The following is a 26,522-nucleotide window of genomic DNA, read 5'->3' as shown; positions in this document are numbered from 1 at the left end:
CTGTGTGTGGAGTCTGAAATGCTGACCAACCTGGGCTCAGGTGGCTATGAAGGGTGCAGTTTCCAATGAAAACCAAGTGGAATTTGGGGACCCGGGTAAAGAATATATTCTTTTTTTTCTCTTTTTTTAAACCTCCAAGAGACTAAGTAATTGATTTGAGCACAAACTTTGGAATTGATGAGCAGGGATGGAAGAAACAACAAAGTAGCAGGTAAAGACCAGGTAATGGGAATAATGCAGGAAGCTAGCTAGGCAGGGGAGCAATGGAAGGAAGGCCAGTTGCCTGGAACTGCCTTGCTCTCTCTATTTTTTCCCGAGACTTTGCTCAGCACAAAAATAGTAAATGCTATTTAAATTGCCATGAGTGTCCTGGGACGCTATAGCCAGGAATTCCCCAAACTGGTGAATCACCAGGACTGTTGGGAGAATGTTCCCCAAAGGAGAGCAGAATATATTTAGCCCATGCTCCGCCAAGTGGATCAAGGACCTAGAACCTGATTGCTGCCTCCCCCTCCTGCTCCTCTAAGAGACTCCGTACCGGGGTGTAATACTCCATGATGGGGTAGTGAAGCTTGTTGCCTTTGCTGGCCCTTCCTGTCAAGAAGCATGTCTGGCAGATGTCCACGTTAAATTGTTTCAGACTCCGGTACCTTGGGGAGACGAGAGGTGGTTATGACAGAGAATTCAACGTACCCTAGTGACCTCCCCATTTCTCTAACTTCCAGATATATGCACACACTTTAGAAGTAGGCAAGGCATGGAGTCATAATGGGCTCAACCTCCCACACATAACAGTGGCTGCGTCCTCTCTAGATGACTAGCTGTATTCTAAAGACCATAAGCCTCCATGAAATCTACATGCTCAGAGTCCCAGGAAGTGTGGGAAACAGCATTGCTTCACCATCTTTTTTCAAAAAGGAGGCAGTGGGCAGGGGTAAAGAGCTCACGATATCAAATAGCTTTTTTTTTTTTTTTAAAGATTTTATTTATTTATTTGACAGAGAGAGATCACAAGTAGGCAGAGAGACAGGTAGAGAGAGAGAGAGAGAGGAGGAAGCAGGCTCCCTGCCGAGCAGAGATCCCGATGCGGGACTCGATCCCAGGACCCTGAGATCATGACCTGAGCCGAAGGCAGCGGCTTAACCCACTGAGCCACCCAGGCGCCCAGCTTTTTTCTTTTTTTTAAAAAAGATTATATTTATTTATTTGAGAAAGAGAGAGAGAGCCAGCACAAGCAGGGGGAGGGGCAGACGGAGAGGGAGAAGTAGGCTTTCCACTGAGGAGGGACCCTGATGTGGGGCTCGATTCCGGGACCCCGAGATCATGACCTGAGCCAAAAGCAGATTCTTAACCAACTGAGCCACCCAGGCACCCCTCAAATAGCTTTCTGAAAGAAGAAGTCTCTGAAGGGTCCCGTCTCACAGGTATCATCACCTACGTTGAAAAAGTTACACTTCCAGGACGAAGGATCTTATTCTACCAGCCCTGGGAAAGTTGGCTAAGTTATTTCCAAAACTTGTTTATAATAACAACTCGGGGTGCCTGGGTGGCTCAGTCAGTTAAGTGTCTGACTTTTGATTCTGGCTCAGGTCAGGATCTCGGGGTTGTGAGATTGAGCCCCATGTCAGGCTGACTCTGGGCGTACAGCCTGCTTAAGGATTCTCTTTCTCCCCCTCCCTCTGCCTGTCCCCCACCACTGCTCATGTTCTCTCTCTGTCTAAAAAAATAATAATAATTAATAAATATAATAATAATCCTACTATTACTGAATATTGACTAGTCCTTCAGATCCAGGTCCAAGGCCTGGCTGAACTGCCCAGACCAAGTAGTACAGAAAGGTGAAACGCCTAGACTTAAAGAAGTCAGAGGATCCAAAATCTAGTCCCGGATCTACACTCACCAACAGTGTGAACTTGGGCAAGTAACACACCACCTGGATGACTCATTTGCTTATAAAAAGCAGCTTGTAAAGAGAATGAATGCTTTCATGCTTTCAAAAGTTGAAAACTTGAGCATTTTATGATGAAAGCCAAATTCAGGGTAGTGGGAGGAGGAGGGGATTATAACTAGGGAAACTTTAAATGTATTGTGATCACACTTTCTTTCTTCAGCTTGTTGGTGGGTGCATACCCCAGTGTAACAAATACCCCAGAGGTCACAAATACTCAGAACTCATCACATCCTGATTATTTTTCTCCTGATTATTTTTCTATTATCTACACTCTTGAGGTTCAGTCTAACACTAGCATATCTGCTATGTGGAAATGCTGTCAATAGTATACAACCAGGGGCATCTGGGTGACTCAGTCAGTTAAACATTTGCCTTCAGCTCACATCATGATCCCAGGGTGCTGGGATTGAGCCCCACGTCAGGCTCATTGCTCAGCAGGGAGTCTGCTTCTCCCTCTCCCTCTCCCACTCCCTCTCCTTGTACTCGCACTCTCTCTCTCTCTCTCTCTGACAAATAAATAAATAAATAAATAAAGTCTTTTAAAAAAAACTAATATACAACTATGCATCTCTTCTCAACCTCTTGTGGACATCAGCCACAGTGGGAGGATTTATGCCATGGAAATTAGCAAATACTACAAATCAGTTTTGGGTTTCTGTTTGTTTATCTTGCTTTCTGGGGAGTCCGCTGTGAACCATTTGCCAGCATACCATTTGATATAGAGGTGTTCTTCTTATATGTCAGGATGCCAGGGCTTCCAGGTTCTACTTAACATTCCCTGGGACACAACGAACAAATGACTTCCCTCTCAGTGCTGTTTCCCCATCCCACCCCCTTTCACTTTTCTGTACATCTTTTTGTAGGTCTGGAATACTTCATAAGACAGATGAAAACAAAAGAAGTATTTCACCATTTACGATTTTTTAAGATGTCAAACGTTCCGCAGTGGAAAGGATTACAACAATATAGAATGGTGTGTCATGGATGAGCTGTAATTATATAATTATGGAATATGTTGTTTCGTAATCTATGATTCTATATGTAACATGGCCTCTTTATTATTATCAGTCCACAGGTGTTGCTTTCCCTACCTGAAGCCCTTGATGGGGCACTGCCTACAGATAGAGCATTTGGTCTGATGCTTCACTTGCTCAGCAATGGTGACCCGATGCAGAACAGCCAGCCACACCATGGATTGGGGCTCCAAGTTGACCCACTCTAGGAACTGTGAAGCTTCAATGACTGGCTTCCCAGTGCTCTAGGGAAACAAGAAACCCAATGGCAATGACTGAGGCCCTTGTCCCCACAATGGCAGCTCACAGAGGGGCAGGAGAACCAGCAAGACCTGGGTTAGCCCATGGCCTTTTCTACAGAGGTATCCACTTTCTGCCTTGTCCTAGTTGAGCTAGCAACCCCCTCCCCCATAAGCAGGACTCTGACCTTAAAAGCCCAGAGAACCCTCTGCTTTGTTGTTCCATCTGAACAAACTCCTTTACATTTGAGTAGTTCATCTCATATCAGAAGCCTCGCTCTTAGTTCTCCCTCCCTACTTTCCACCCTCCCTCTCATCAACCCTCCCCAGTTCCATACTCACAAAACGGAAGCAACTACGGACACTGGGCTCCACATTGCTGCCCCCAAAGGCTGCCACTTCCCCCAGCTGACGGGGCACCTGAATGGCCTCATGGAGCAGGACACCGAGGTGGCGCTGGTCACACTGGCTGCCTGAGTTGGCTACTTGGCTGAAGAGGTCTGTTGGCCGTACCATAAGTCATGGCCAACCCCGAAGCACGAATGCCAGAGAATGGTGTAAGGAGAAGGAGCAGAAAAGAAAGACAGGGAAAGAGCACATTGACTTAGCTAATGACTTTCAAAACTGGAATAGTTAAAGGTCCCTCCCTGGTATGTGCTTTGGTGAGTGCTGTGAAGTGTGTAAACCTGGCGATTCACAGACCTGTACCCCTGGGGATAAAAATATATGTTTATAAAAAATAAAAAATTAAAAAAATATATTAATAAAAAAAAAGAAAAAAAAAGGTCCCTCCCTAACCTCCTAGAAGACCATGAGTTCTAAAATGAGCATTCTCTGAGTTCAGAGAGAAAAGGAGAGACATGCAGAGAGAGAGAGAGAGAGAGAATCATAAACAGAGGGAGAGATGTAGACAGAGAGCAGGATGCATTTGAGACCCATGCCAGACACAGATATGACACTGCTGGGAAAATAGATTCTCAAGAAGCAAGATGTGGGGCTTAAGGGTGCCTGAACATGAGTCCTCTCCTGTTCGTGTAGCTCATGGAGTCTGACACTGCAGGAAGCACTCAATTCTCCACAGGAAAAGACTATGGTATTTATATTTGAATATGGGCTATATCTGCCCTGTGAGAACTACTCCCGCCCGATCCCAACCTTAGAAAAGCTCCTTCAAAGGTTCTTGTCTGTCTCATACATGATCTATGGCTTAGAAAATACTCTGAAGTAGAAGGCAGATAGCCTGAGTTTTAGTTCTGGATCCATGATGACTAGCTTGGAGGACCTTTGGTAAGTTAGAAACCTCTCTCTGCTGCTGTTCCCTTGCTTGTAAATCCAGAAGAAATAATCACTGTCCAGTCTTTCTCAGAGGAATGTTGGGAGAAATCAATAATGTCATTGCTACAAACTTGCTTTGCTTTGTCTCCTTCCCCACAAAGCTTTCCCAGACCCGTCATCTCTCTTCTGTGATCTGATACAGCACATACCCTTTGCCATTCAGATTATTCTAATTAGCACTTTCAAAAATGCTTTCTGTGGACTTCCATCGCCTCCTCTGGACTGTCAACAACTTGAGGCAAGGATCATGTCTAATAGAACCTTGTGCTTACCGCACTTAGCACAGAAAAGCACAAAATGCTGTAGTGAAGACGGGGGATGGAGGGGAAGAGGAAAAGTACTAGAAACCAAAGAGGTTACAAACTGCAGACATATATACTATTTACCTCCAATAATAATCCTGATGGGGATTAGTGTGCCCACCCATGAAATCACAGGGGAAGTCTCCAGTAGAATGTGTGACATGGCTTGACCTTCAGACTGGGAGAGGGCTAAGCCTGATAGGCCACAGGGGAAGGGCACCAGAAAGTCAGGCTCTTGGATACCCCAGTATGCCCACTCAGAACTTGGTCAACTAATTACATTGGATCAGATGAAGCCAACCCCCTTGGAGTGACACTGGAAGTAACAGCAGGCCTTAGACCCATCTTAGCCATCAGCTGTCGTGCATTTTTTGCAATAGCCTGGACCACCATTATAATGTAGCCTGAGTCATGTTCTGCTGAGTCCTAAGACCTACCTTCTGCTTATTTCCGCCCTTCCTCCAGCCACTACACCTCTCCCTCTGACCCATTCCACTCCAGACTGTGGAGGTGTACTCACACTGTAACTTTTCCTTCACTTCCGTGCCACACAGGCATGCAATGCCAGTCTTGAAAGACAATGCCCGCATCTTCCCACTGCGACCACTAGGTTAAAGAGAAGAGACTGAGAACACGAATACACAGAACAAGTTAATGTCTTGACATTAATTTCCCTCACAGAGCTGATCCCAGTAGGGCTCTGTGCCAACCATGTCCCACACTGAGCTAAGTCCAAGTCCACTGTGGGAACAACCCCTTCTCACCATGCCCACCTCCAATGGTCCCATTGGATTCCATCTTGGAGGCTTCCAGGGATAGCAGCCCTTACCTATCAAAAACATTGAGGAGCCAGTTGAGACTCATATCCACACAGAGTGGCACGTTGACCAGGATGCCTCTTTCCTCCTCTAGCCGTTCATATAAGGCTGTGAGGCAGTGAATGACCTCTACCACGTCCATGACATGCTCACTGGCCTGCAGATCATGCTCATTGAAAATCTCCAGGGCTGTGGTTAAAGTTACCAGGTCCACTGGGGAGGAAAATTAACAGGGAAAGATTAGCCAAGAGCAGAACTCCCAAGTCTAATCAAGAAGTTAACACACCAGCATCACCAAATTTGACTCGATCTCCAGACCCACCATTTGTAAGTAGATCCAAGATTGCCCTTCACTGAGACCCTTATCCAAAAAAGGGGGATGGCAGCAAAAGGCCCCCTAAATTAACCCAAAATGTGTATATACCCCTATGTTCTTTGACATCAGTTTCAAATAGAATTCATGGGTTTTTTTCCCATGATCCTTTAGTCTTTCAAAGTTAAATTTTTTTAATTTTATATTTTTCTTATTCTATTTTTAAAATTTTTCCTCTTTCCTATTTTCATGTTTTTAACTATTTTATCTTATCAATACATTTTTAAAATCTTTTAAAATTTTCATTGTTATAGTTATATTTTGTCCCTTCATTGTATTTAACCTTATTTTTTGTATACATATAGGTTTTTTTTCCTTTAAAATTTTGGGATACAATTTCTTATAATCAAAATATATCCTAAATCTAGCACATGGCTTTGTTCTAGTCTCCAGCCTGACATCAGTTTCAAGAAGATGGTAGGATGTGAGGAAATTCACCTCCTTTGCTAAATTAATTCCTAAGGGGTCAAATCCCATTTTAAGTTTCTCTGCCTTCACACACATTTCACTAGCAAATAGGTTTGTCTGTGAACCTTGTTCTGAGGATCGAGATACCAGTTATGAAGGCTCAGGTATGCGCGGGTAAATGTGACAGACCTCAGGAAGACTTTCTCATTACCCCCAAACCTGGAATCAGCCTAGCCAGACATGCCTGGGCTAGGAATATTGAACGGATTGTGTCCCTAAAAAAGGCCAGAGAGCACATTTTATTTACAGCCACGTTTCCCCATAATGACTGGCACTTGCTTCAATAGCTCCGCCATGTTCAGTAACTGCAAGAGGGCAAGATGGCTCCAAAGCTTGGGCTGGGATACTTTCTGTCACAAAACAGTTGCTTGACTCTCCATGTTGGGCACAGAACGGACAAGAAGGATGATTATCATGGATTACTTTGGAAACAAGTCTGGGGTCTGGGGACAATGGAAGGTGCCTGGAAAAAGCAGGTACCCACAGCCAGCATCTCCCAGCCTTTGGAGAATTCCCACCAAGTCAGTCAACACCCTGAGGCTGAGGCAGGATAAAACTGGAAAACAGCCAAACAGATGAGGAAGAGTGGGGGTGGGTGAAGGGCATGGAGATGTGCAATGGGAAACTTACAACGCAGTGCTTTCTGGACTCTGCGTAGCTTCATGGCAGTGCGGTAAGCTGAGAATTTAATGTTGTTCAGATCGGCTGCAAAGAATGGAAAGAGCCACACTCAGATCAAGGAAATGCAAATTAAAACCACAACAAGATACCATATCACACCCACCAGCTTGGCACAAAATAGAAGTCTGATAATAGCAGGTGTCAAAAAAGACGTGGATAAATGAGTAAGGCTGGTGGAAGCGTAAACTGAAACAATCACCTCAGAAAACAACTTGGCATTACATAGTAAAATTGAACATTCACGTAGCCTACAGCCCAGCTTGCTGTGTATCCTAGAGCAGTGATTTTCAAACATTTATTGACCAAGATGCATGGTAATACATGCATTCATTGGACATCATGGTCCAATATTACACCCATGTGTGCATGTATAAATAACTGAATCAAACATTTCAGGAAACAATATCTTGCTCGAGTTGATAGAGTAAAAACATAACAAATTATTAGTAAATATGACTCTTGCTAAGGATCTGTTAGGCTTTCATATTTCCTTGTCTATTTACAATGCACTGAAATGACGTTAGACCTATAGACTGAAAAACATGCACAGAATGCGTGTACAAGAGCTCCTTAGCAGCACTATTCTTAATGAGCTGCAAATGATAAACAACTCCAAAGTCTATCAACAGTAGACTGGATGAAGAAACTGTGGTGTATATATATAATGGAACACTCTACAGCAGGGAGAATGAATGAACCGTATTCACATGCATCAACACGGATAATATCTGCAACCTAATGGTGACTCTCTCTTAATAGCCAACACTAAGGTGCACGAAAGTCACACTAAGCATAGTCTGGACAGCGTCTTTCAAAGCAGATCTGATTCACATCTCTAAGCAATATTCCCTAATGTGATAGTAAAATGGTCCAGGAGGAATGTAGAGCCTCCAGTTGAAGGGGGCTACAGAGGGGAAAGGAAGGAAGGCTGCTGGAGAAATGAGAAGGCACTCACTTCCACCCCTGCCTGCTTGCTGAATGGAATTCCCTTCTGTTCTTATAGGGAAATGGCAGCTGTGTAGATCTCCACCCTACACAGGAACCCCAAATTCTTACCCAGGGTTTGGTATAACTCCGTCATCTTGGGATGGTCCCAGCAAGTGGTCTGAGCCTGGTGGCTACAAACAGAGGCATCAATAATACCAAGGTCCAAGCCACCCCCCATAACCGCCCCCCCAACGTGTGTGTGTCACTTGGTGATAGGTTAAATGCAAGGAGCTGCCAGATCCCAGGGGGACCCATGATGATCCCAAAGCACAAGCATTCACCTTTAGCCAGGTAGAATCTTGAGCTCTTGAGATGAGTAGGAGGAAAAACCAGACAGGATGGAGGAATCCCAACAGATAAGGAGGGATAGGGAGAAAAAAAGACAGGCAAGGGAGGGGTTGTGGGCAGGTGAATGGCCCACTTCTAATTCAGATGGTCACTCACTTGATGTAGTAGGGAACTTTATTGGGTGAAATTGCTCTTTCCCAGGGAACCTGCACAGAGGCTGGTAGAAGAGAAGAGAAAGAGAGAAGGAAGTTGGCTGCTTATGCTCTTTAGATCCCCAGGGAGTCCCCTGCACTCTCCTCCTGAGTAGGTGGTAAAGCCCAAAAGGGGAGGCCTGACTCGCGCGGCCAGCTCTTAACAGCCCCTGAAGGTGCAGCAAAATCTGATGGACGCACTGTCTCCCTGATGTTAGGCCAAGGGAAGAAGAAATTGTCACTGATACCCTCATGTTTCAGAGAGGCAGCAAGGGCCTGAATAGGAATACCAGGCCTCAGCCACCCTGACGATCTCTTCCCTGAGAAGCCTGCCATTTCTACCCATTCTGTGCTGCTGTGGATACGAAGTGGACCCTCAAAACCCTTTCCCCATGAGGTCAAGCTTCTTGGTACTGCGGTGCAATGCGGAATGCTACTGCCCATTTCCCTCTGGCGAAGAATTCTAGAAAAGGATGCCTTTCTCTGCTCCATGGCTGTATCTTCCAGATGGAAGGAGGGTTTCGTGACCTGGCCAACCTCCGCACTACAGTTTCCCTTTGTATAAGAGCCCTCTGGAGGTAGAGCTGCATGCCAATGATTATAAGAGCAAGAGTTCTAACCACCATTCACATTTATCGAGTTCCCACTACGAGCCAGAGACTGTGCTAAGTGCTTTGCGCGCATAGCTGATTTTCATATCCGTATATTCTCACCATCTCCACTGCTGCCATCTGACCTGGGTCACCATAATCCCTCACCTGGATGATTACCATATGCTTCCTAACAGGTCATCCTACTCCCTCTCTTGCCCCCCAACACCCTGACTCTGTCGGATCATGTCATCTTTCTGCCCAAACCCCTCCAAAGTCTCCCAATGCCATTTCAAGTATAATTCCAAGGTCTGACCATGCCCTACAAGGGTACTCTGTGCCCTGGTCTCCTGATACCCTTCTGATCTCCTAGTTCCTCCTCTCTGTATTACTTCTACCTCAGCCTCCCTCCTGTTCCTCAGGCATGTCCCTGCCTTAAGGTCCTAGAAGTTGCTATTCCCTCTGCCTGGTGTGCTCTTCCCTCCCTCAGATATCCACGGGGCTCATGCCCTTGTGTCCCAGAGGTTTCTACTCAATTGTGCTGCTCTCAGTGAGATCTTTCTGGACCATCCTATTTGAATTTGCAATGCTTCCCTCATCAAGTACAGCACCGCCTTTTCATGCTTTCTCTGCTTTACTTTCTTCCACAGCACTTTTCACCAGCACTTGTCACCAAGTACGTGCAATATATATATATTACATTTCAGCTTTCCTTACTAGTGGATAAGCTCTACAAGTCTAAAGACTTGTGTCTGTTTCATTCACTGAGGTAGCACCAATGCCTGAAACACTATGAGGGCCCACATTAGGTCCTCAATAAATGTTGAAAAAATGAAGGTATTTAACTTCCATAACCCTATGAGTTAGGTAATATTTTGTCCTCTTTTTACATATCGGGAAAAATGATGGTCAGAAAGGTTAAGCTGTGTTTTTTTTCAAGCTTGCCCAGCTATTAAGTCAAGGAGCAGTGACTCAGACTTGGCCTCTGACCTAAGAGCCTGTCTTTTCAACGGCTCTACTAGGCTGCTTTATCCTTACAGCTTCTTGGATGCCAGGATATCCTGAGCTCCTACCAGGCCCTGAAGGGATGAGAGTAGACTCTCTTGGAAGGTAGCTGAGGTTCTGCTAAGTGAAGTCTAGTTTGTCTCACGTACAGGAGAGGAAGTGCTGTGACCCAGGCCCAAAGTCCCGGTGGGCATCCTGGAGCTGCTTAAGCCTCTCACCAATTGACACCTATGGAAAGAGGCAGAGAGTCAGTGAGTTCATTCCAGAGATTTAGCGCAGGATTTCCAGGCACTACTGGAAATCTTTGTGAAGTCCTTTACAGGCTATCTCCTCCCATGGTCACCATCTTCTGGCCCTTCCACATCTCTCCCAAGGGTCAGAGAAGAGCATCCTTAATTCCAGGCCATAGTCACTCCTCATCTGCCCTTGTCCACCTGAATGCCTGCATTTAGACAGGCCCCTCTCAGATCTTCATTTCAATTACTCCCTGCAGCTTAGAGGCTGAGAAGTCTGTTCCCTGGCCCGAAACACTCTACTATTCTTTTCCCACGTAGGTCCCACTTTAATGCTCTTTCACTTTCTTTTGGCCTGAAGAATATTTCCCCCAACCTAGTTATATCTAAGCTCTTCCCCTATGGCTCACTCCAGGCTTCTCTTCTACCTGTAGTTGTTTCCAGCGGACATTGATCTGCTCCAGGGCTCGGGAATTCTCCATTGACAAGTGTACATCAGAAATGGCAAGTTGGTGGGCCAGATCATTCACCAATTTCACTCCATCTTTCATGGGAGAGAATTCTTCTTTGAACAGCTATAGAACCAGAACCCAAGTCCCACAGCAATCAGAGAGTGGGAAAGAGGAACCATTAGTCATTCACCACAAGTCCTCCCTCTTCACCCACAAACTTTTGTTTCAACAGCACGACCCAGGTGCTTGTATTAGGCCATTTGGACTCAGGTGTGGGCAGCCACTGTCCTTATCCTCTTCCTTTCCAACTCTCAGAAAACGGCAGGGAAAGAGAAGACAGTGGAAGGACAGAGGAGAGACTCCAGCTAAACCAGCCCCCACATCCAGCACATAAACTGGGGAAGACTCGGTTGCTGTCTGGTCCACCTTTCTGTAGGTGAAATGAAGCTTCAGTAGCAGGGACTGGGAGGAGTGTCAGGTCTCAGGGTGGACCATAGTCAGGCTACAGGCCTGCATACCTTAAGAGCCTGAATGTGCTCAGGTAGTGAATCAATGAAGAGATCCCCAATGGGCTCCCATGTGGCTCGGACTCCCTCAGCCTGTGTCAGAGTATTGCTTAATTCCTCCATTGCTCCTTGGATCTCCAACAGCTGCTCCAGAGTGCGCTCAATGTGGCGGTGCTGGTCTACACAGCGGGCTGTCAGCTTCTCCCATAGTTCACTGGCTACTGTTGCCTGCTTCCACACAAAGCGGCTAAGGTTCTGAATCCGTTGTCTGGGAGAGGTATCTGTAAGAGCAAGCAGGAAGCCGGGTCAGCCCAACCTGGCAGGGGCAGCCCAGGGAAAGACAGAGACAAAGAGAGACCTTTGTAAAATGTGTGTGTTTATGCGTGTGTGTGTGCGTGTGTGTGTGCGCGCGTGTGTGTATACTGCGTGATTTATCACATGTGTTGATTCATGGATCCCCTACCACAGTCAAGAGACCATGTTGTTAATTTCCCCCTACTATGAGGATTTCCTCATATTCTCAGAAAATGGGCAAGGTAGACTATGAGTAAAATATTTTAAGAGGTGCAGCGAGGCAAATCATCCAGAGTTCTATTCACATGACTCTAGAATGTTATTTTGCGTTAGTGTCTGCTGCCTACTTCCATCCAAACCAGGGAGGCATTTTATGCCCAGGAGAGGTTAGCATAACTCGCCCAGCTTTTCCATCTAGGCATCTAAATTGGAGGCTTCTTCTTCCTCCCTCAGATTTCCCCTCAGGAGGAGATTTAGACCCCCAAAACTCCAGGCTTGTCCTATCTGAGGCCCCCTGGTCAGTAAATTGACTACTAGCCTCCTATTGAGGGGCTGGAAGTAAACAGAGCTAGTCAAAGCTTTAACAAAGGACTCAGTTAAAAAAGGGCTCTTCCAGGCCATTCATAGCCAATATTGAGAAGCTGAGGACTCTTCTGGGAAAAGAAGGCCTGCTGGGCTACCACTCATACCCAATCACCATGAATCCCCCACTGCTACCTTAATTAAACCTAGACCTAGAGTGGCCTACTTTACCCAGGAACGGGACCAGAAGGCACAATAAATTTTTTTCCTGAAGTGTCATCACCTTTTTAGATTTTAGAAAGATTTTTTTATTGTTAGCACATCACCTCATGTCTATGTTGGAATGAAGCAGTACGTTTTTAAAAGACATACTACTACTACTTTCTTTCACTGAGTCAGCTCAATGTGTTTGAGTCCTTTGTGTTTTTTTCCTTTTTATGTCTCATTAGAAGGCCATACATGATGCTCCACAGAGCCACATACAGCTTTGGGCCACACACTGGTCTCTCCTACTCCAGCTTCTGTTCTCTTTGCTTTTTCCTGCAATGTGAATCTTGCTCCTTCCCAACTTTGGACACCTAAGAGAAAATTATCCTCCTAGATAACAGCTGAGAAAATGAGTTTGGGGAAGGCAGGAGGGTGTTTAGCAGTTCATTGCTAAGAAGGCAAAAGAGGGGAAGACCACCCACCTTTGCTCTCAGAACGAGGATCCTCTAATTCCTCAAATGGGTGCTGGGACAGGAAGGCCTGAGCTGACTCCAGCACAGAGTAGATATAGGGGCCCCGAGACTTGACATCTTCCATAAAGGCCTATGAAGTTTAGCAACATGGTCAACAGGGAAGTAAAATTTTTCCATTGCTTTAAATTCCATTCTGTAATTGATGACCTTTCTTCTCTTCAGTGCAACTTGATCCTTTAGCATTATGTATCTTCGGGCTACCCAGACAGAAAGAGGTGCAGTTCTCCGTATAGGCAGAAGAATGACTCTGACACTGGGAGGTCTCTTTAGAATGACATGGGTCTCTATATGCCGCAAGGTAGAGAGAAATGTGGAGATTTGGGGTTGGGAATCTTGGTTCTCTGGAAGACCCAGAAAGTTCTCGATGAGGGGTTTAGAGAAATCAAAACCAGATAGGTAGGATTTATATTATAATTTTAATTCATTTTTTTTGTTGAAATATAGAGAAGAGTATACAAGTCAAAAGTGGACAGCTTGAGGAATTTCCATAAAGTGATTCCATATCTGTAATCAGTACTGAACTCCGTCAAGAACAGAACTCCGTCAGCATCCTAGAAGGCACATTTGGTGGCCCCTTCTGGTCACTATCTCATTCTTCCCCTTTAGGTAACCATTGTCCTGACTTGTAATACTACTGATTAGTTTTGCTCATTTTGAACTTTATGTAACTGGTATTACACAGTACGTACTCTTTTTGTATCTGGCTTTTTCTCACTAAACATACTGCTTTTAAGAGTCATCCATGCTGTGGCATGGGGTTAAAGTTTATTTTCTTGCTGTACTGTATTCCATTCTGCATCCACCTTTCAAATTGAGATAAACTGACATATATGATTATATAAATTTAAGGTATACAACATATTGATTTGATACACTTATATTGCAATGTGATTGCCATTGTCACCTTAGCTACACCTCTGCTCTATCACATAAGTACTTCTTCTAGTGCATCCTGTATTCATTTTTAAGAAATAACTGTTGGGGTGCCTGTGTGGCTCAGTGGATTAAGCCCCTGCCTTCAGTTCAGGTCATGATCTCAGGGTCCTGGGATTGAGGCCCGTATTGGGCTCTCCCCCTCTGCTTCCCCCTTTCTCTCTGCCTACTTGTGATCTCTCTCTGTCAAATAAGTAAACAAAATCTTCAAAAAAAGAAACAGGAAAAACTATTGCTAGTTTCTGATTACAATAGGTAATATATGTCACCAAAATCTTCGAAATTTCAGAAAAGTATGAAGAAGAAAATTAGAAAGAACTCTAATTTCATCACCTAGCATTAACCATTGTGAACTTTTATATATAGTTCCTTCTTATGTTTTTGTATGTGTGTATACATGCGCACGCATCTATACAAATTTTTGTACAATTGAGATCCACCTTTATATAGCTTCGTATCCTATGGTTTTTTTTTTCACTTAACATTATATTATGTTCATTTACCCATGTGCCCAATTTCTGATGAAAGGGCTGGGGAGAAAAGGTTTGACTTACTCTGATGAAGTCCAAAACAATAAACTGGATCCAGCCTCTTGTTACTTCAGGTGTCTAAGCACAGGCTAGGGGCCCATCTGTCAGAATCCTGCAAAAAATATCCCTTCCCAGCTGAAAGGCTACACACCACAGCCTCCATAACTCAAACCTACCGCATGTGTCTCCTTCTCCTGTTGCACCAGGGCCACATCCCCTTGCAAGGGCAGCTGAGCTGACAATTCCTCATCTTTTTGGCTGAGCCAGTCGATAATCTCTTGGAGAGGGAGCTGAAGCTTTCCACTGTGGTCCGAGAAGGCCTCAAGGCGAGCACTGCACACAAGGCATAAGACCAGTGATTTTTAATCTTTTTTTTTTTTAAGTGGCAAAACACTTTTCCCCAAATGTTTATGTGGAACTTTAATACATAAAACAGATTAAAGAGGAACTGCTCTGGTTGAAGTGGGAGGAGGCCCAGAGTCCTCCCTTCTCCTCACCCACAGAAGTTCCCAAGGAGGGGCGCCTGGGTGGCTCAGTGGGTTAAGCCTCTGCCTTTGGCTCAGGTCATGATCCTGGGGTCCTGGGATCGAGCCCTGCATCGGGCTCTCTGCTCAGCAGGGAGCCTGCTTCCCTTCCTCTCTCTCTGCCTGTCTCTCTACCTACTTGTGATCTCTCTCTGTCAAATGAATGAATAAAAATCTTAAAAAAAAAAAAGAAGTTCCCAAGGCACCTTCACATGGAGTACAGTACTAAAAACCAGTGGGGAGGTCCATGGGTGGGGAACATCAGTGCGGACATCAGTTAATTCAGTTGTGTGCCCAGCATCAGGCTGGGGAGGAAACTGAGCAAAAGCATTAGTGGGGACAGCTGTCTGGTTGCTGTCTTGCCCTGGAGGAACTCAAATCATGCCAAATTACTCATCAACAGAGGCTTCTCTGACCCTAACCTCTGAGTAGAAAAGGATATAGTAAATAGAAAGGTTTAGTCAGGCAACTGAACGTGGGCACTTGCATGTATGAGGACGCACACAAATATATGTAACCCAAGGGTTCTAAAAGATGACAGCACCATAGGCTAGAGAGTTAACATATGGAAGGAGAAAAATGCACACACTATACTCATCTCAGTATGCCCCCTCCCCAAATGAAACTTGAGTTGAGGACCAAGTGGTAGGAGGCTAGAGGCCAGCCTAGGTACGGCCATCAAGCTCATTCCCCTTATCTGACAATAATAACTATTCATTGCCTCCTTACCACTTGGGCTAAGCCCTTACCTAAATGATTGCTTCCACTAATTATCAGAGAAGCAGCCTTGCAAAGTAAGTAACCTCCTGTTGCCCAGGAAGGTTAAGTAATTTGCCCAAGGTCACACAGTTAAATCGTAAGTAGAGCTATGATTTGAACTCAGATTCATTTACCCCAGAGAACTGCATTCTTTCAGCTTTTCTGTGCTGCCTCATTCCAGCCAAAGCCTAACAACAGGCCAGAGTTTGGGTTTTGATAATAGGGAGTAGAGAGGAAATGTGTGGGGGTAAGTTATGTAGAGGGGTAAAGAAAAGAGGAACAACCAATATAGGAATGGATTTCATGCTCTTACTGATTTTCCTGATTTGCCCTGGTCTGGGGAGGAATAGATGGGCTGATAACCAATGGATGGGAGTAGAAGGTATAAAAGGATTGGGAAGAGAGCAGATAAGATCTACCAAGATGTACAGCAAACACAAGATGAAGAGGGAGTAATCATATCATTCATTGATACATCAGTGCTTTTAAGTCCAGAAAGCATTTTTGTATCTTATAAGAATCCTCACAACAGGGGTACCTGGGATTAAAGCCTTTGCCTTCAGCTCAGGTCATGATCCCAGGATTCTGGGATTGAGCCATGCATCGGGCTCTCTGCCTAGCAGGGAGCCTGCTTCCCCCTCTCTCTCTGCTTGCCTCTCTGCCTACTGGTGATCTCTGTCTGTCTTTAAAAAAAAAAAAAAAGAAAGAATCCTTACAACAACACTGTGAGGTAGTTAGGACAGTTCCTTCACTCATTTATTTTTCTTAAAAAATAAAAAATAAAACAAAAGTGAAATCCCCATAACCCAAACCATGTATCCAAGGTGACATAGCTACTTAAAACTGAGACTCGAATCCAAGTCTCCTGACTTCTGACCCAGGGTCCTTTCCAAAGACCAAGAAGGAAAGGGAGAAGTGGGTGATGAGGCTGATGAGAGGGGGACACACAGGCTGAGAGGAGAATGGTAAGCTGCAGCAGCAGCAAAAGTAGCCCAACACTGTCCCAGCCAACTGCCTTAGCCTCCTCTTTCTAGGGGCCAGGCCTTACCGGAGGTTGTGAGACTTCTTTTTTATTTCATTCCAACACAGATTCATGGCTGGTGGTTCTAGAGGTCCAGCGGCACCAACAGACCCGTTGAAGAGCTTTGGGCTTAGGCAGGAAACCCCAGCACCATCCTGAGGAGGTGCAGGGGTGGTAGCAGCAGCTCTAACCTGGACAGAAACACAGACATTCTGTGATCCCCGGAGTGTGCCACACCCTGGTCTGCACCAAGACAAGGATGGGACAAATGTGAATAAGGGGAGAGAATGGCTTGTCCCAGGGTGTGTTTGGGGGAGCCGGAGGCAGGGTGAGATAAAGGAAGCCTCTGTGGCTCTGCTCATTGCAAGGTCCTCTCTTGGCACAGGTTAGTCACTTTGAATTGCTGACTACTATCATTATTACTCTTATTACTGTAAATTCTGCCAAGACTACTTACTACCTGGATGGGATTCTGGAAGTACTTGCTTTAGACAAGAGCTGCTCAGAATTGCCCAATCACTGGCAACCACAGCATTCAGGGTAAGCCATAGGCTCATGCTTCAGTGTCCCACAGTTTAGCCAACCTTCCAGAAAAGAAAGCTGAGGGGCTGCCTCAGAAATTCAGGGAGACAGAATAGATCAGCCAGAGAGAGCCATTTATAATAGATGTCCTATTTTGCAAATGAATCTAGGTTTTGGTGTCCCCTCTCCCTCTTCCCCCACCTGCATTTTCCACTGGTCAGGAAGCCTAGAAATCGTCCTAAAGAGAACTGTTCATCTACAATGGGTTGAGAAAGAGCTAAAGCCACATTTTTTATTCTGATCTCCAAAGGACCCTGACCAGAGTCAGCAGGTAAGGGGACCAGCTGTGGAGCCTGCCGAAGGCTCGCCCTTGAGCCCTCAAGCTCAGAGCCCATCACTTGCTCGCCCTGAAGGGTCTTAAAAAGTTTGGGGGAATGAGGTTGTGTCAAATGGCCCTTAAGAAGTTAGCTACCTGGGGTGGCTCGTTGGTCTACTGGGATGATTCTCGCTTTGGGCGCTAAAGAAGTTAGCTACCTCTAGCACAGTGCCAGGACTGCCCAGCCAGGGGCAGAGGTGGGTAGAGGGAAAGAGAGTATAGAGGAGGAAATCTCAGTCTGTGCCACTCAATCCCAGCCTAGGGAAACCCACCTCCCTGCCAGCCTATCTACCTGCTTGCCCTCTGTAGAAAGAACATGGTTCCGGTGAGGCCTGAGATTTTCTAGTCTCCCTTTCCCCCCAAATGGTAGTGCCTTCCCACACAAGACTCTCCAGGCAATCTAGGAAAACAATCACCCCATTAAAACCCCAGCTCACAGCCACATGCTGAAAGGGAAGAGAGGGAGCAATGCAGCTCAAGGGCAAAGTTCTGAATTTAGTCCCCCTGTGTCCCCATGAGCTGACCCTACCTGTGCTGCCTGAAGACTTGGTTGCAGGACTCGGCAGTTCCATGATTATCCCTCAGCTTGCAGAATCAGTCCCTTGTGAGCCGCAGGCAGAGTCTGACAGGCTCTAAGCAGGCTTCCTCAGGGGAGGCCTGCAGAGCTGAGCCAGGTCAGGAGGCGGGAGCTATCACCCTGTTTGTTTACTGACCCCCCAGGAATCTGGAGGGGGCGGCTATGTCAGGGCTCAGCGGGTGAATCAGAGCTTTGTCCCTGGGGAATTCCAGCTCACTCCCGCATGGGCCCGCCACACCGGGGCCAGGAGGGCCCTCCCAGGCTGGCAAGGACAGCGGGAGTGGGACTGGGCATTCCATGGTGCTGAGGAGGGGCGTACATAGGGGAGTTTCTCCTGATCTGTTTTCCCTTTCCACAGCAGACATGAAGGGACTCACTGCCTACAGCCCCTGCCTCCCACCTCTCCACTCCCCAGAGAGAGGAAAGGATCAGACCACTTTGGTGACAAACCTCTGGTAGTACTTCCTCAAAGCCTAGCAGGAGGATGGGCTTGTCTTTAAGGAAGTATGCCCAGAGGCAGTGAGGAATGGGTGTGGCACACCTGGGGACAGAGCCCTGGGAAGTCAGGATCAGGAATTTGGACAGCAGAAGATTCATCCAAGCCCACTGTGGAAACAAGGGGGTGCTCTGCCCTGCCTTTTGGAGGTAGAGGGGAATGGAGGGATAATCATTTTCCACCTCCCCAGAATCTCACTGCACTTTAAGGCTAGGGGGAAATAGATGGGTCTTGGGGCATCCCCTTGGACCTCTGCTGGGGAGGGAGAGGGAAAAATGGAACCCAGAAGCTCTATGCAGGGATCCAGGGCGAGGGAGGCCCCTGTGCCCTGCTTGTGCTGCCCTGGGCCACTGGCCTCAGGGGCAGGGCCCCTCTAGAAGTGGCCCCTCTTCTCTTTCTCCAGCAGACTTGCCTGGGGGAAAGGTTAACATTCCCGAGCTAGGCCCCCACCACTCAGCACTGAGGGAAAACACTTCGCTTTTACCAAAAAGGGTTCTGTTCCCATCCTCATTTATCTCCCACAGAGTCTTCTGGGCTTTCCACAGTTCCACATTGTTTCCATGCTGAGGCCCACCTACAGGAATAGTTGGAGCAGCTGCCTGACCCTTCCTGAGGGTCCAGGGTGGAGCCATTCTGGGTGGAACTGGGATGGCAGGGGATGGCAGGCCAAGAGTAGGGAGGGGCTCTAGCTCTGGGTCACAGCTCTGCTGATGCTAGGATAACTGGGCTCAAGTCAGTCTCACAGAGTCCCCTAGATGGGGAATGCCCCCAGAGCTCAAAATGGCTCCTCGTGACCCAGCTAAAACCAAGTGTTCCTGTTTCTGAGAGAAGTGCCCATGATGAGCGGGGCTTCACCCATGTTAGGCTTCCATTCCCTTCAGATTTCTTCATTTCCCAAATCCCCATTTGCCCCCCCTCACTATACCTCATCACCTTGTTCTCCCCTCCTTGTTCCCCCTTATATTCACAAGTCCCTCTAGTAGAGCCAGGCACACAAAAGGCAAATAAGAAATGACATTTTTCGTTCCCTACCACTGGCCTTCTACTTCTGGCTTTTGTGGCCAAGATGTTTGCTTCTCACTGCAATCCCCAAAGGGCTCTCTCCTAATCTCTTAAAACTTTAAGACAAAGTCAGAGCCATTGGGAAGGAAGAGAAGAAACTGGACAGTGGTAGAGGAGAGGGGTTGGTCTCAGCTTTCTCAATTACAAAATGAAGCCCTCAGGTCCCTCTGCCGAGGTGGTGAATCTTGGAGTGGAGGGCATGATGTGCAGGGCAAGCATTTTGGAAGGGCCCAGGCTTCTCAATCCCTTGACCCTATGTCAGTCCCGCTCTGGGGAAGGGGTAGGTACACTGGGAGATGCGAAGTTGACACTGGCTTGAGAATATGTTAGAGGTGGCAATTTCTCTCTGGTTAAATGTGGGGGGGACGGCTCAAGAAGACCTCGCTGTTATGTCTTTCCAAAATTTTCCTTCATGGTTCTCTGCAAAATGGACTCCCCAGAATCCACATTCTCCATCCCTAAGGCCATTCTCCTTCCCTTCTTCCTCCCTGTATACTCTGCTGCTGTCTGCACCCTCAATAGTGACTCAGCATTACAGTCCATCTGTGAGATACTAGGAGACATAGTATTTTTCACACCCTCATGGCCTCTCAACCCCAAAGCACAGTAGGACAAGCCAAAATATGTTTATGCTTCCCCCTTGTACAGTTAACTTCCCATGGACTTTCCACATGGTCAGGAAGGGGGGCTATCTTCTTGGGATTACTGCCTCTCATACATCCTCTGCCCACCCACCAACATACATAGGCGGGAACACACAGCACCACCCTTTCACTCCTAGGCAGAAGAGAGGAAAGGAGAAACAGGTATGAAGGTCAAGAGACTGTTAGCGGGGCTGAGCCAGGAGCTGTAAGACTAAAGACTTGAGAGCAAGAGCCAACTGAAGAATAGAGAATATTTTGTAGGTGCAGAATGTAAAGTATGCCATAAAGAATCTAAGGTAAAGAAAGGTCCTTCCTTGTCCTAGGTCATACCCTGAAGGGTCACTCTTCTGGAACCTCCCTTGGGAGGTTAACATGGAACTAGTCTCCCTCAGTCATGGGGGCCCAGCCCAGCCCAACACATTTCCTTGCCCTGTGCCCCTATAAAAGGCTTCATGTGTGACAAGGGATGAGCCAGAAGGAAGTCCCTTGCCCTCCCCAGGGTTTTGGGTATATAGAGAGTGCCCTAGAGCCTTGGGAAGCATGGACACCCACAAGAACACACACAAATCCTATGTCCACCCTTTCTCCTCAGGACTTTGTTTTGCTGTCATCCTCTTACCTGAGGCTGGGGGCAGGTGCTTCGGAGGCTGCTGTTGTGATGGAACTGGTCAGCTGCTCGCCATTCATGACATCGTGGGAGGGTATAAGGGCATCCCTGCATGACCATAGGTTGCATCAGAACCAAGGCTCATGGGGGGTGAGAATGGGCAGTGCACCAACTGTTGACCATAAGCACCTGGAAAAGCAACAAGGAGAGACTCAGAGTTGAGACCTAGAAAAGGCCTACAAACTCAACACATACCCACTGGTGCCTTGACCAGTTATGTAAATCAGTATTCAAAGCTTACTGGTCTACCTAGTAGTTTTTCCCAAGCTGCCATGTACCATAAGAGACTTTAATTATTGACCAAAGAAGTATGTGTTTATTATCTATTGTGCTTTGTGCACAATAGATGATTTTCTGTCTGAGATCTCACAGCCTCGAGAAGAGGGTGGGGGAGATTGGCATGAGGGGAGGCAGTCATATAAGCCCGTAACTATAATAAAATGCTTATGTAACAAGTGCTATAATCGAGATTTGACCAGAAGGCTTGGGGAGCACAGACAGGGGAACGACTAACTCTGAGAATGTGCGAAGATTTCAGAGAGAAGACATTTGAGCCAAGTCTCAAAGGACAAGTAGATGTTTGCCTATGCAGAGAAGGGGAAAAAGGGAGAAGGGTGTTCCATCAGAGGAACCCACCTATGCAAAAATGGATGTCACCAAAAAAAGCATAGCATGTTCAGAGCACAGTAAGTTCCACTTGGCTAGAGTTTAGGAGGCACAGAGATGAAAAAGACATGGTGCCTGCCCCTGAGGAGTTCACATATAGAAAGAATAGACATGGGAAAAATCAAGCCATAAACTGCTACTCGCATTAATAATAGAAGTATTTATGGGATGGAGTGAAGGGATAGATGAGGTTAGTTCTATCTGGTCATGTCAAGAAAAGTCTCCCTAGATGAAATAGACTTAAGGTGAGCCATGAAAGAGAAATCAAGACTGTCATTAGGCGGGAGAGATAAGACAAAGTAATAATAATAGTAGTAATAATAATAATAATAATAATTCCAAACAGCACAAAATGAAATGTATGGTGTGGGTAGCCGCAGGTGAGGCTGGTCATGGCCAGATTGGGTCATGCCTTGAATGATAAGTGGAAAATTCTGGGCTTTATCTTGTAGGCAATAGGGAGGCACTGAAGATTTTAAGCAGGGGAGTGACTCGAGCAGATTTGCATTTTAGAAAGAACCCTCTGCCTGCTTTGTGGAGTAATTCTCCTTAGGGAAGAACCCATTGAGAAGACCTTCTAATTGGCAAGCACTGCAACAGTGAGGAGGGAGCAGAGAGCAGGGATTATGAGATACTTACCAAAGAGGTAAAGTACATTGAGCTAGCTCGGTGATCAATTGAATGTGAAGGGTGAAGGAGATGGAGGAGTGAAAAGTTTCTAATTTGGGACCTGGGTTGATAATGTTGCCAACAGCAAGAGAGGGAAGACAGGAGAAGGAGCAAATTTGGTGTGGTTGGGGGTGAGGGCAGTGTTCCATAATAAACCATGCTTGGGCAGTGTTCCATGATAAGCTATGCTTGAGACACATTCAGCTTTAGATGAGCTGAGAAAAGGAAGACATGAGTGAAAAAGTTAGATGTGCAAATCAGTTGACAGTTTAGCGAATGTGCACAAGTGGGATGAGAATGGGTAACAAAGACAATGTTTGCAAATGCTCAAAGTGATAGCTTTAAATGTTGGGCAGGCAAACCCTGATCCAAAGAGTAGGGAGTGAGCATCTTTGATTCCTGATGTTGATGATTAAAGAGCCACCATTTTTAGTCTCTATTTCGGTGGTTCCCAACATTTTAGGTATAAGGGCCTCTTAAGATTAAAAAAATAAAAGAATTTCACTTCACCCACTCATACCTACAATAGTAGCTGTACTTTTAGTACTTACAGAGTGAGAAAAAATATTAATACATTTAAAGATCTATGGACTTCTTGCATTGAGAGTCCTTCCCCCCTCCTCAGGGGTCCTTGGTCTGAGACTGCGGACTGTTACAGATCATAAAGATGAAAGAGTTTATGGTCTAAAGGACAGTTTATGAGTCTCAAAAGATTACACAGCTACATAGCTCCTCATGCCCAAAGAGAGTCTCCAAAAAATGGTTGAAAAGATGGCTCCCCTTTTATCTGACACCAACATAAAATAATTACTAATTTGGATAAAAAATGAAGTTTTACTCTAGATGTGTTATAAGCATGAAGGCTACAAAAGGTTTGCCTTCAGAACTTTTTATGTTAACATGTTTATTTTTGCTGACTACACAAGTAATGCATGTTCTTTATAGGAAAACTTGAAAATCCAAAAAAAATCACAAGGATGAAAATTAAAATAACCTATAATACTACTACCCAGAAATAGCTACTACTAATAAGTGTGAAGACTTGCAGTAGTTTTTCTATGAAAAAAACTATATCTATACATCTCCAGTTGTCATCCTATGATACAGATCACATTGTGCTTTTTTCATTGGCCATTTATATCATGGCCATTTTAGAACGTCACTAACTATTCCTCTAAAACATGATTTCTAATGGCTGCAAAGGTGACAGAGCACTATGCTTGAGGTCATTGGCTTTGGTATTATACAGACATAGATTCAGACCCACACTACTCACCCTGTGGCCTGGGATGAGTTAACCTCTCTGAGCTTCAGTGTCCTCATCAGCAAAAGGGAGATGACAATGATATTGCCTTCATAGAATTATTAAAATTAATAATGTATCTAAATAACTTGGCACAGTGTCTGGCAATAGTACACTGCTAAGTAAGTGTTAGCTGTAAACATTGTTGTATACTATTCAGGTGAATGGATATACCATATTTTTAACAAGTAGATGTAAGTCACACCGCCATGAACTGCCTTATGCATATCTGTGATTCTTTTCTTATGATAATTTCCTAGAAGGGAGAATTCCCGGACCAAAGGGTATGAACCAATTTCAGGCTCATAATGCATATTTCTAAATTGCCTTAGAAGAAATAGATCACTTTATACTAACACCAGCAATGTATGAGAGTGCCAGTTTCCCAGCACACTTGCCAATAGTGAGTATTCTTATTTTAAAAATATCTTTGCCAGGGCGCTTGGGTGGCTCAGTACATTAAGCCGCTGCCTTTGGATCGAGTCATGATCCCAGAGTCCTGGGATCGAGTCCCGCGTCGGGCTTTCTGCTCAGCGGGGAGCCTGCTTCCCCCTCTCTCTCTGCCTGCCTCTCTGCCTACTTGTAATCTCTCTCTGTCAAATAAATAAAATCTTTTAGAAAAATAAAATATCTTTCCTATTTTTATAAGAGAAGATGGCATCTTGAAAAGTTCTCTGTATTTCCTTAATTGCTAATGATGCTTAACCTTTGCCCAACATTTTTGGTAACCAGTTGTGTTTCTTCTTTCACGAACTATCTCTTTGTCTCTTCTGAGGTTCACCTCTCTACAAACTAACTTCCTTCCTTCTAATTCCTCTACTAACCTGATGTCTGGTTGATGCTTCACAAAACAAAAATAAAACAAACACAGACAGAGAATTCAGACCTTCTGATCCCAGTGAAGGAAGAGAAGGCCTAAACTCTTTCTGGTCCTACTTTGACTATTCTCTGCTGTTTTCAGACTTTGCCACTGACTGTGACATCAAGTCATTCCACCTCTCTAGACCTTGGTTTGTAACCCTGTAAAACATTAACGTGTAAGACTTGTCAAACATCAAAATACTAGCATTCCCTGTGTTTGTAGAGCACGTTTTATAGCTGGCTGTGCTGTCATTCTCGATCCTCAGTGCTACCTGGTCAGGTTGGCCCAGCCAGAATTATGATCTTATTTGAGAGATGAAGATGCTGAGACACAAGTGAGCCTGGGTCTCCTGACTCCTGGTCCGTGCTCTTTGTTCTACAAAAATATTCTTCCATCTGCCTCTCAGTTTACCTCCATGACATCCCACATTTCCACCTGTATATACTGATTCTCTTCCTGTTCCTCCTTTTAATTTGCAGAGGCTGGGAGGAATTGGAGATGAATCTTAGTCCCCAGATGGCCAAGTGTAGGAAATAAGACATGTTTTTTAAAAGTATAACTTAAGGTGAAAAAAATTATTCAGACCTTATGTGGGACACAGAAACTGTGCCATGAGAGGTCACAGATGAGGGAGCATGTGCCTTAAATTGGAGGGATTTAGGATGTATTTATGGACGAGATCCTTTTGAGATGAGGTGAGAGAGAAGATGTGTACACGTGGAGTAGTGTGAAAGATGCTTTGGGGGTAGAGCTAAATCTTCTGTGCTCTCCCCTAAGGATCCTGCTAGATACCAACCTGTGACTTTTTGCTACTAGGAACACTCTTCCTGGTTTTCAAAGCCACAGACAGGCCCTTCCAGAAAGACTCAGCAGGGGAAACGTTACTTCTCTTGGGCAGAGAGAAAAGTTTTAAAAACATTTGGGAAATACCAGGATTCTAACATGAAAGCAAAATTGTGGCTATTAGAGGACAAGGTTTAGGTCTGATATTTATTTCAATCTCACATATTTTTTTAAGATGGTGCCAACTACACAGCAGGCACTCGGTGAACATTTCGTGACTTGATTTATGGATTTAAACTCCAATTAGGTCAGTGTACAGGTCCTCAACTTTGTAGGTAAAAATGCCAGAAGGGATGAAGAAAAACACTTTGGATACGCATATTTATCTGCATTTGTGTGAAGTGATGTATACAGAATGTTAGCATTTGAAGCAAGTCTTGAAACACCAAATGAAACTGCAAACAACCTAAATTTTCATTAGTAGGGGACTAGTTAAATAAATACTGATATATCCATACAATGGATCTCTATACAGCGGTTAAAAACACAAGTAATAGGGTGCCTGGGTGGCTCAGTGGGTTAAGCCTCTGCCTTTGACTCAGGTCATGATCTCAGGGTCCTCATATTGAGCCCCACATCAGGCTCTCTGCTCAGCGGGGAGCTTGCTTTCCCCCCTGCCCCTGCCTGCCTCTCTGCCTCCTTGTGATCTCTGTCTGTCCAATAAATAAATAAATAAATAAATAAATAAATAAATTTAAAAAAAAACCCACAAGTAATAACACTTTATGTGACAATATGGAATAACCTCTCAGGGCATAAATTTAAGTAAAAGAAAAGAAGAAAAAATAAGGTAGTTAGTTCACATTTGTATAAAACCAAAAGGAAAGTATGTGGTATCGATGGAAAAAATTTACATGTGATAAAATAAAAGCATACAAAAGAATCTGTTAATATTGATTGCCTTTGGATAAGGGAGCCAATTGGCTACCAGACAGAGGTGGGAGAAATCCCTCCATTCTTTCGGGATTTTCTCTCTTTTTATGTTTTTTAAAGGTTTTTTAAAAATTATTTGACAGAGAGACAGCACAAGCAGGCAGAGCAGCAGGCAGAGGAAGAGGGAGAAGCAGGCTCTCCGCCGAA

General features: G+C 45.2%; 2 protein-coding genes across 5 annotated transcripts in view; both read right to left on the bottom strand.

Annotated features, from left to right (window-relative positions):
* The window catches only part of DRP2 (dystrophin related protein 2), a 31,884-nt gene extending 10,685 nt beyond the window's left edge, over positions 1-21,199 (bottom strand). The window contains exons 1-16 of one of the 4 annotated variants that reach the window (XM_032330904.1): positions 21,052-21,199; positions 16,783-16,946; positions 14,628-14,784; positions 12,938-13,058; positions 11,445-11,713; positions 10,903-11,049; positions 10,391-10,469; positions 8,612-8,672; positions 8,237-8,298; positions 7,130-7,204; positions 5,670-5,871; positions 5,361-5,446; positions 4,925-5,035; positions 3,546-3,703; positions 3,043-3,209; positions 539-650 (exon numbers count right to left, since the gene is read on the bottom strand). In XM_032330904.1, coding sequence (XP_032186795.1) covers positions 539-650; positions 3,043-3,209; positions 3,546-3,703; positions 4,925-5,035; positions 5,361-5,446; positions 5,670-5,871; positions 7,130-7,204; positions 8,237-8,298; positions 8,612-8,672; positions 10,391-10,469; positions 10,903-11,049; positions 11,445-11,713; positions 12,938-13,058; positions 14,628-14,784; positions 16,783-16,946; positions 21,052-21,168 — 2,088 coding nt within the window. In that variant the 5' untranslated portion in view covers positions 21,169-21,199. Of the gene's footprint in view, positions 1-538; positions 651-3,042; positions 3,210-3,545; positions 3,704-4,924; positions 5,036-5,360; positions 5,447-5,669; positions 5,872-7,129; positions 7,205-8,236; positions 8,299-8,611; positions 8,673-10,390; positions 10,470-10,902; positions 11,050-11,444; positions 11,714-12,937; positions 13,059-14,627; positions 14,785-16,782; positions 16,947-18,182; positions 18,285-21,051 lie in introns of those variants that run through there. The other 3 variants (XM_032330906.1, XM_032330905.1, XM_032330907.1) reach the window with 3 other exon arrangements.
* Positions 21,160-26,522, bottom strand: part of CENPI (centromere protein I) — a 114,906-nt gene continuing 109,543 nt past the window's right edge. The window contains exon 20 of the mRNA XM_032330909.1: positions 21,160-21,228. Within this exon, the coding sequence (XP_032186800.1) occupies positions 21,181-21,228 (48 nt within the window). The 3' untranslated portion in view covers positions 21,160-21,180. The remainder of the gene's footprint in view (positions 21,229-26,522) is intronic.

Source organism: Mustela erminea, chromosome X (assembly GCF_009829155.1).
Source record: "Mustela erminea isolate mMusErm1 chromosome X, mMusErm1.Pri, whole genome shotgun sequence".
In the NCBI taxonomy this organism is placed as follows: Eukaryota; Metazoa; Chordata; class Mammalia; order Carnivora; family Mustelidae; genus Mustela; species Mustela erminea.
This window is presented reverse-complemented; position numbering and strand designations above follow the sequence as displayed.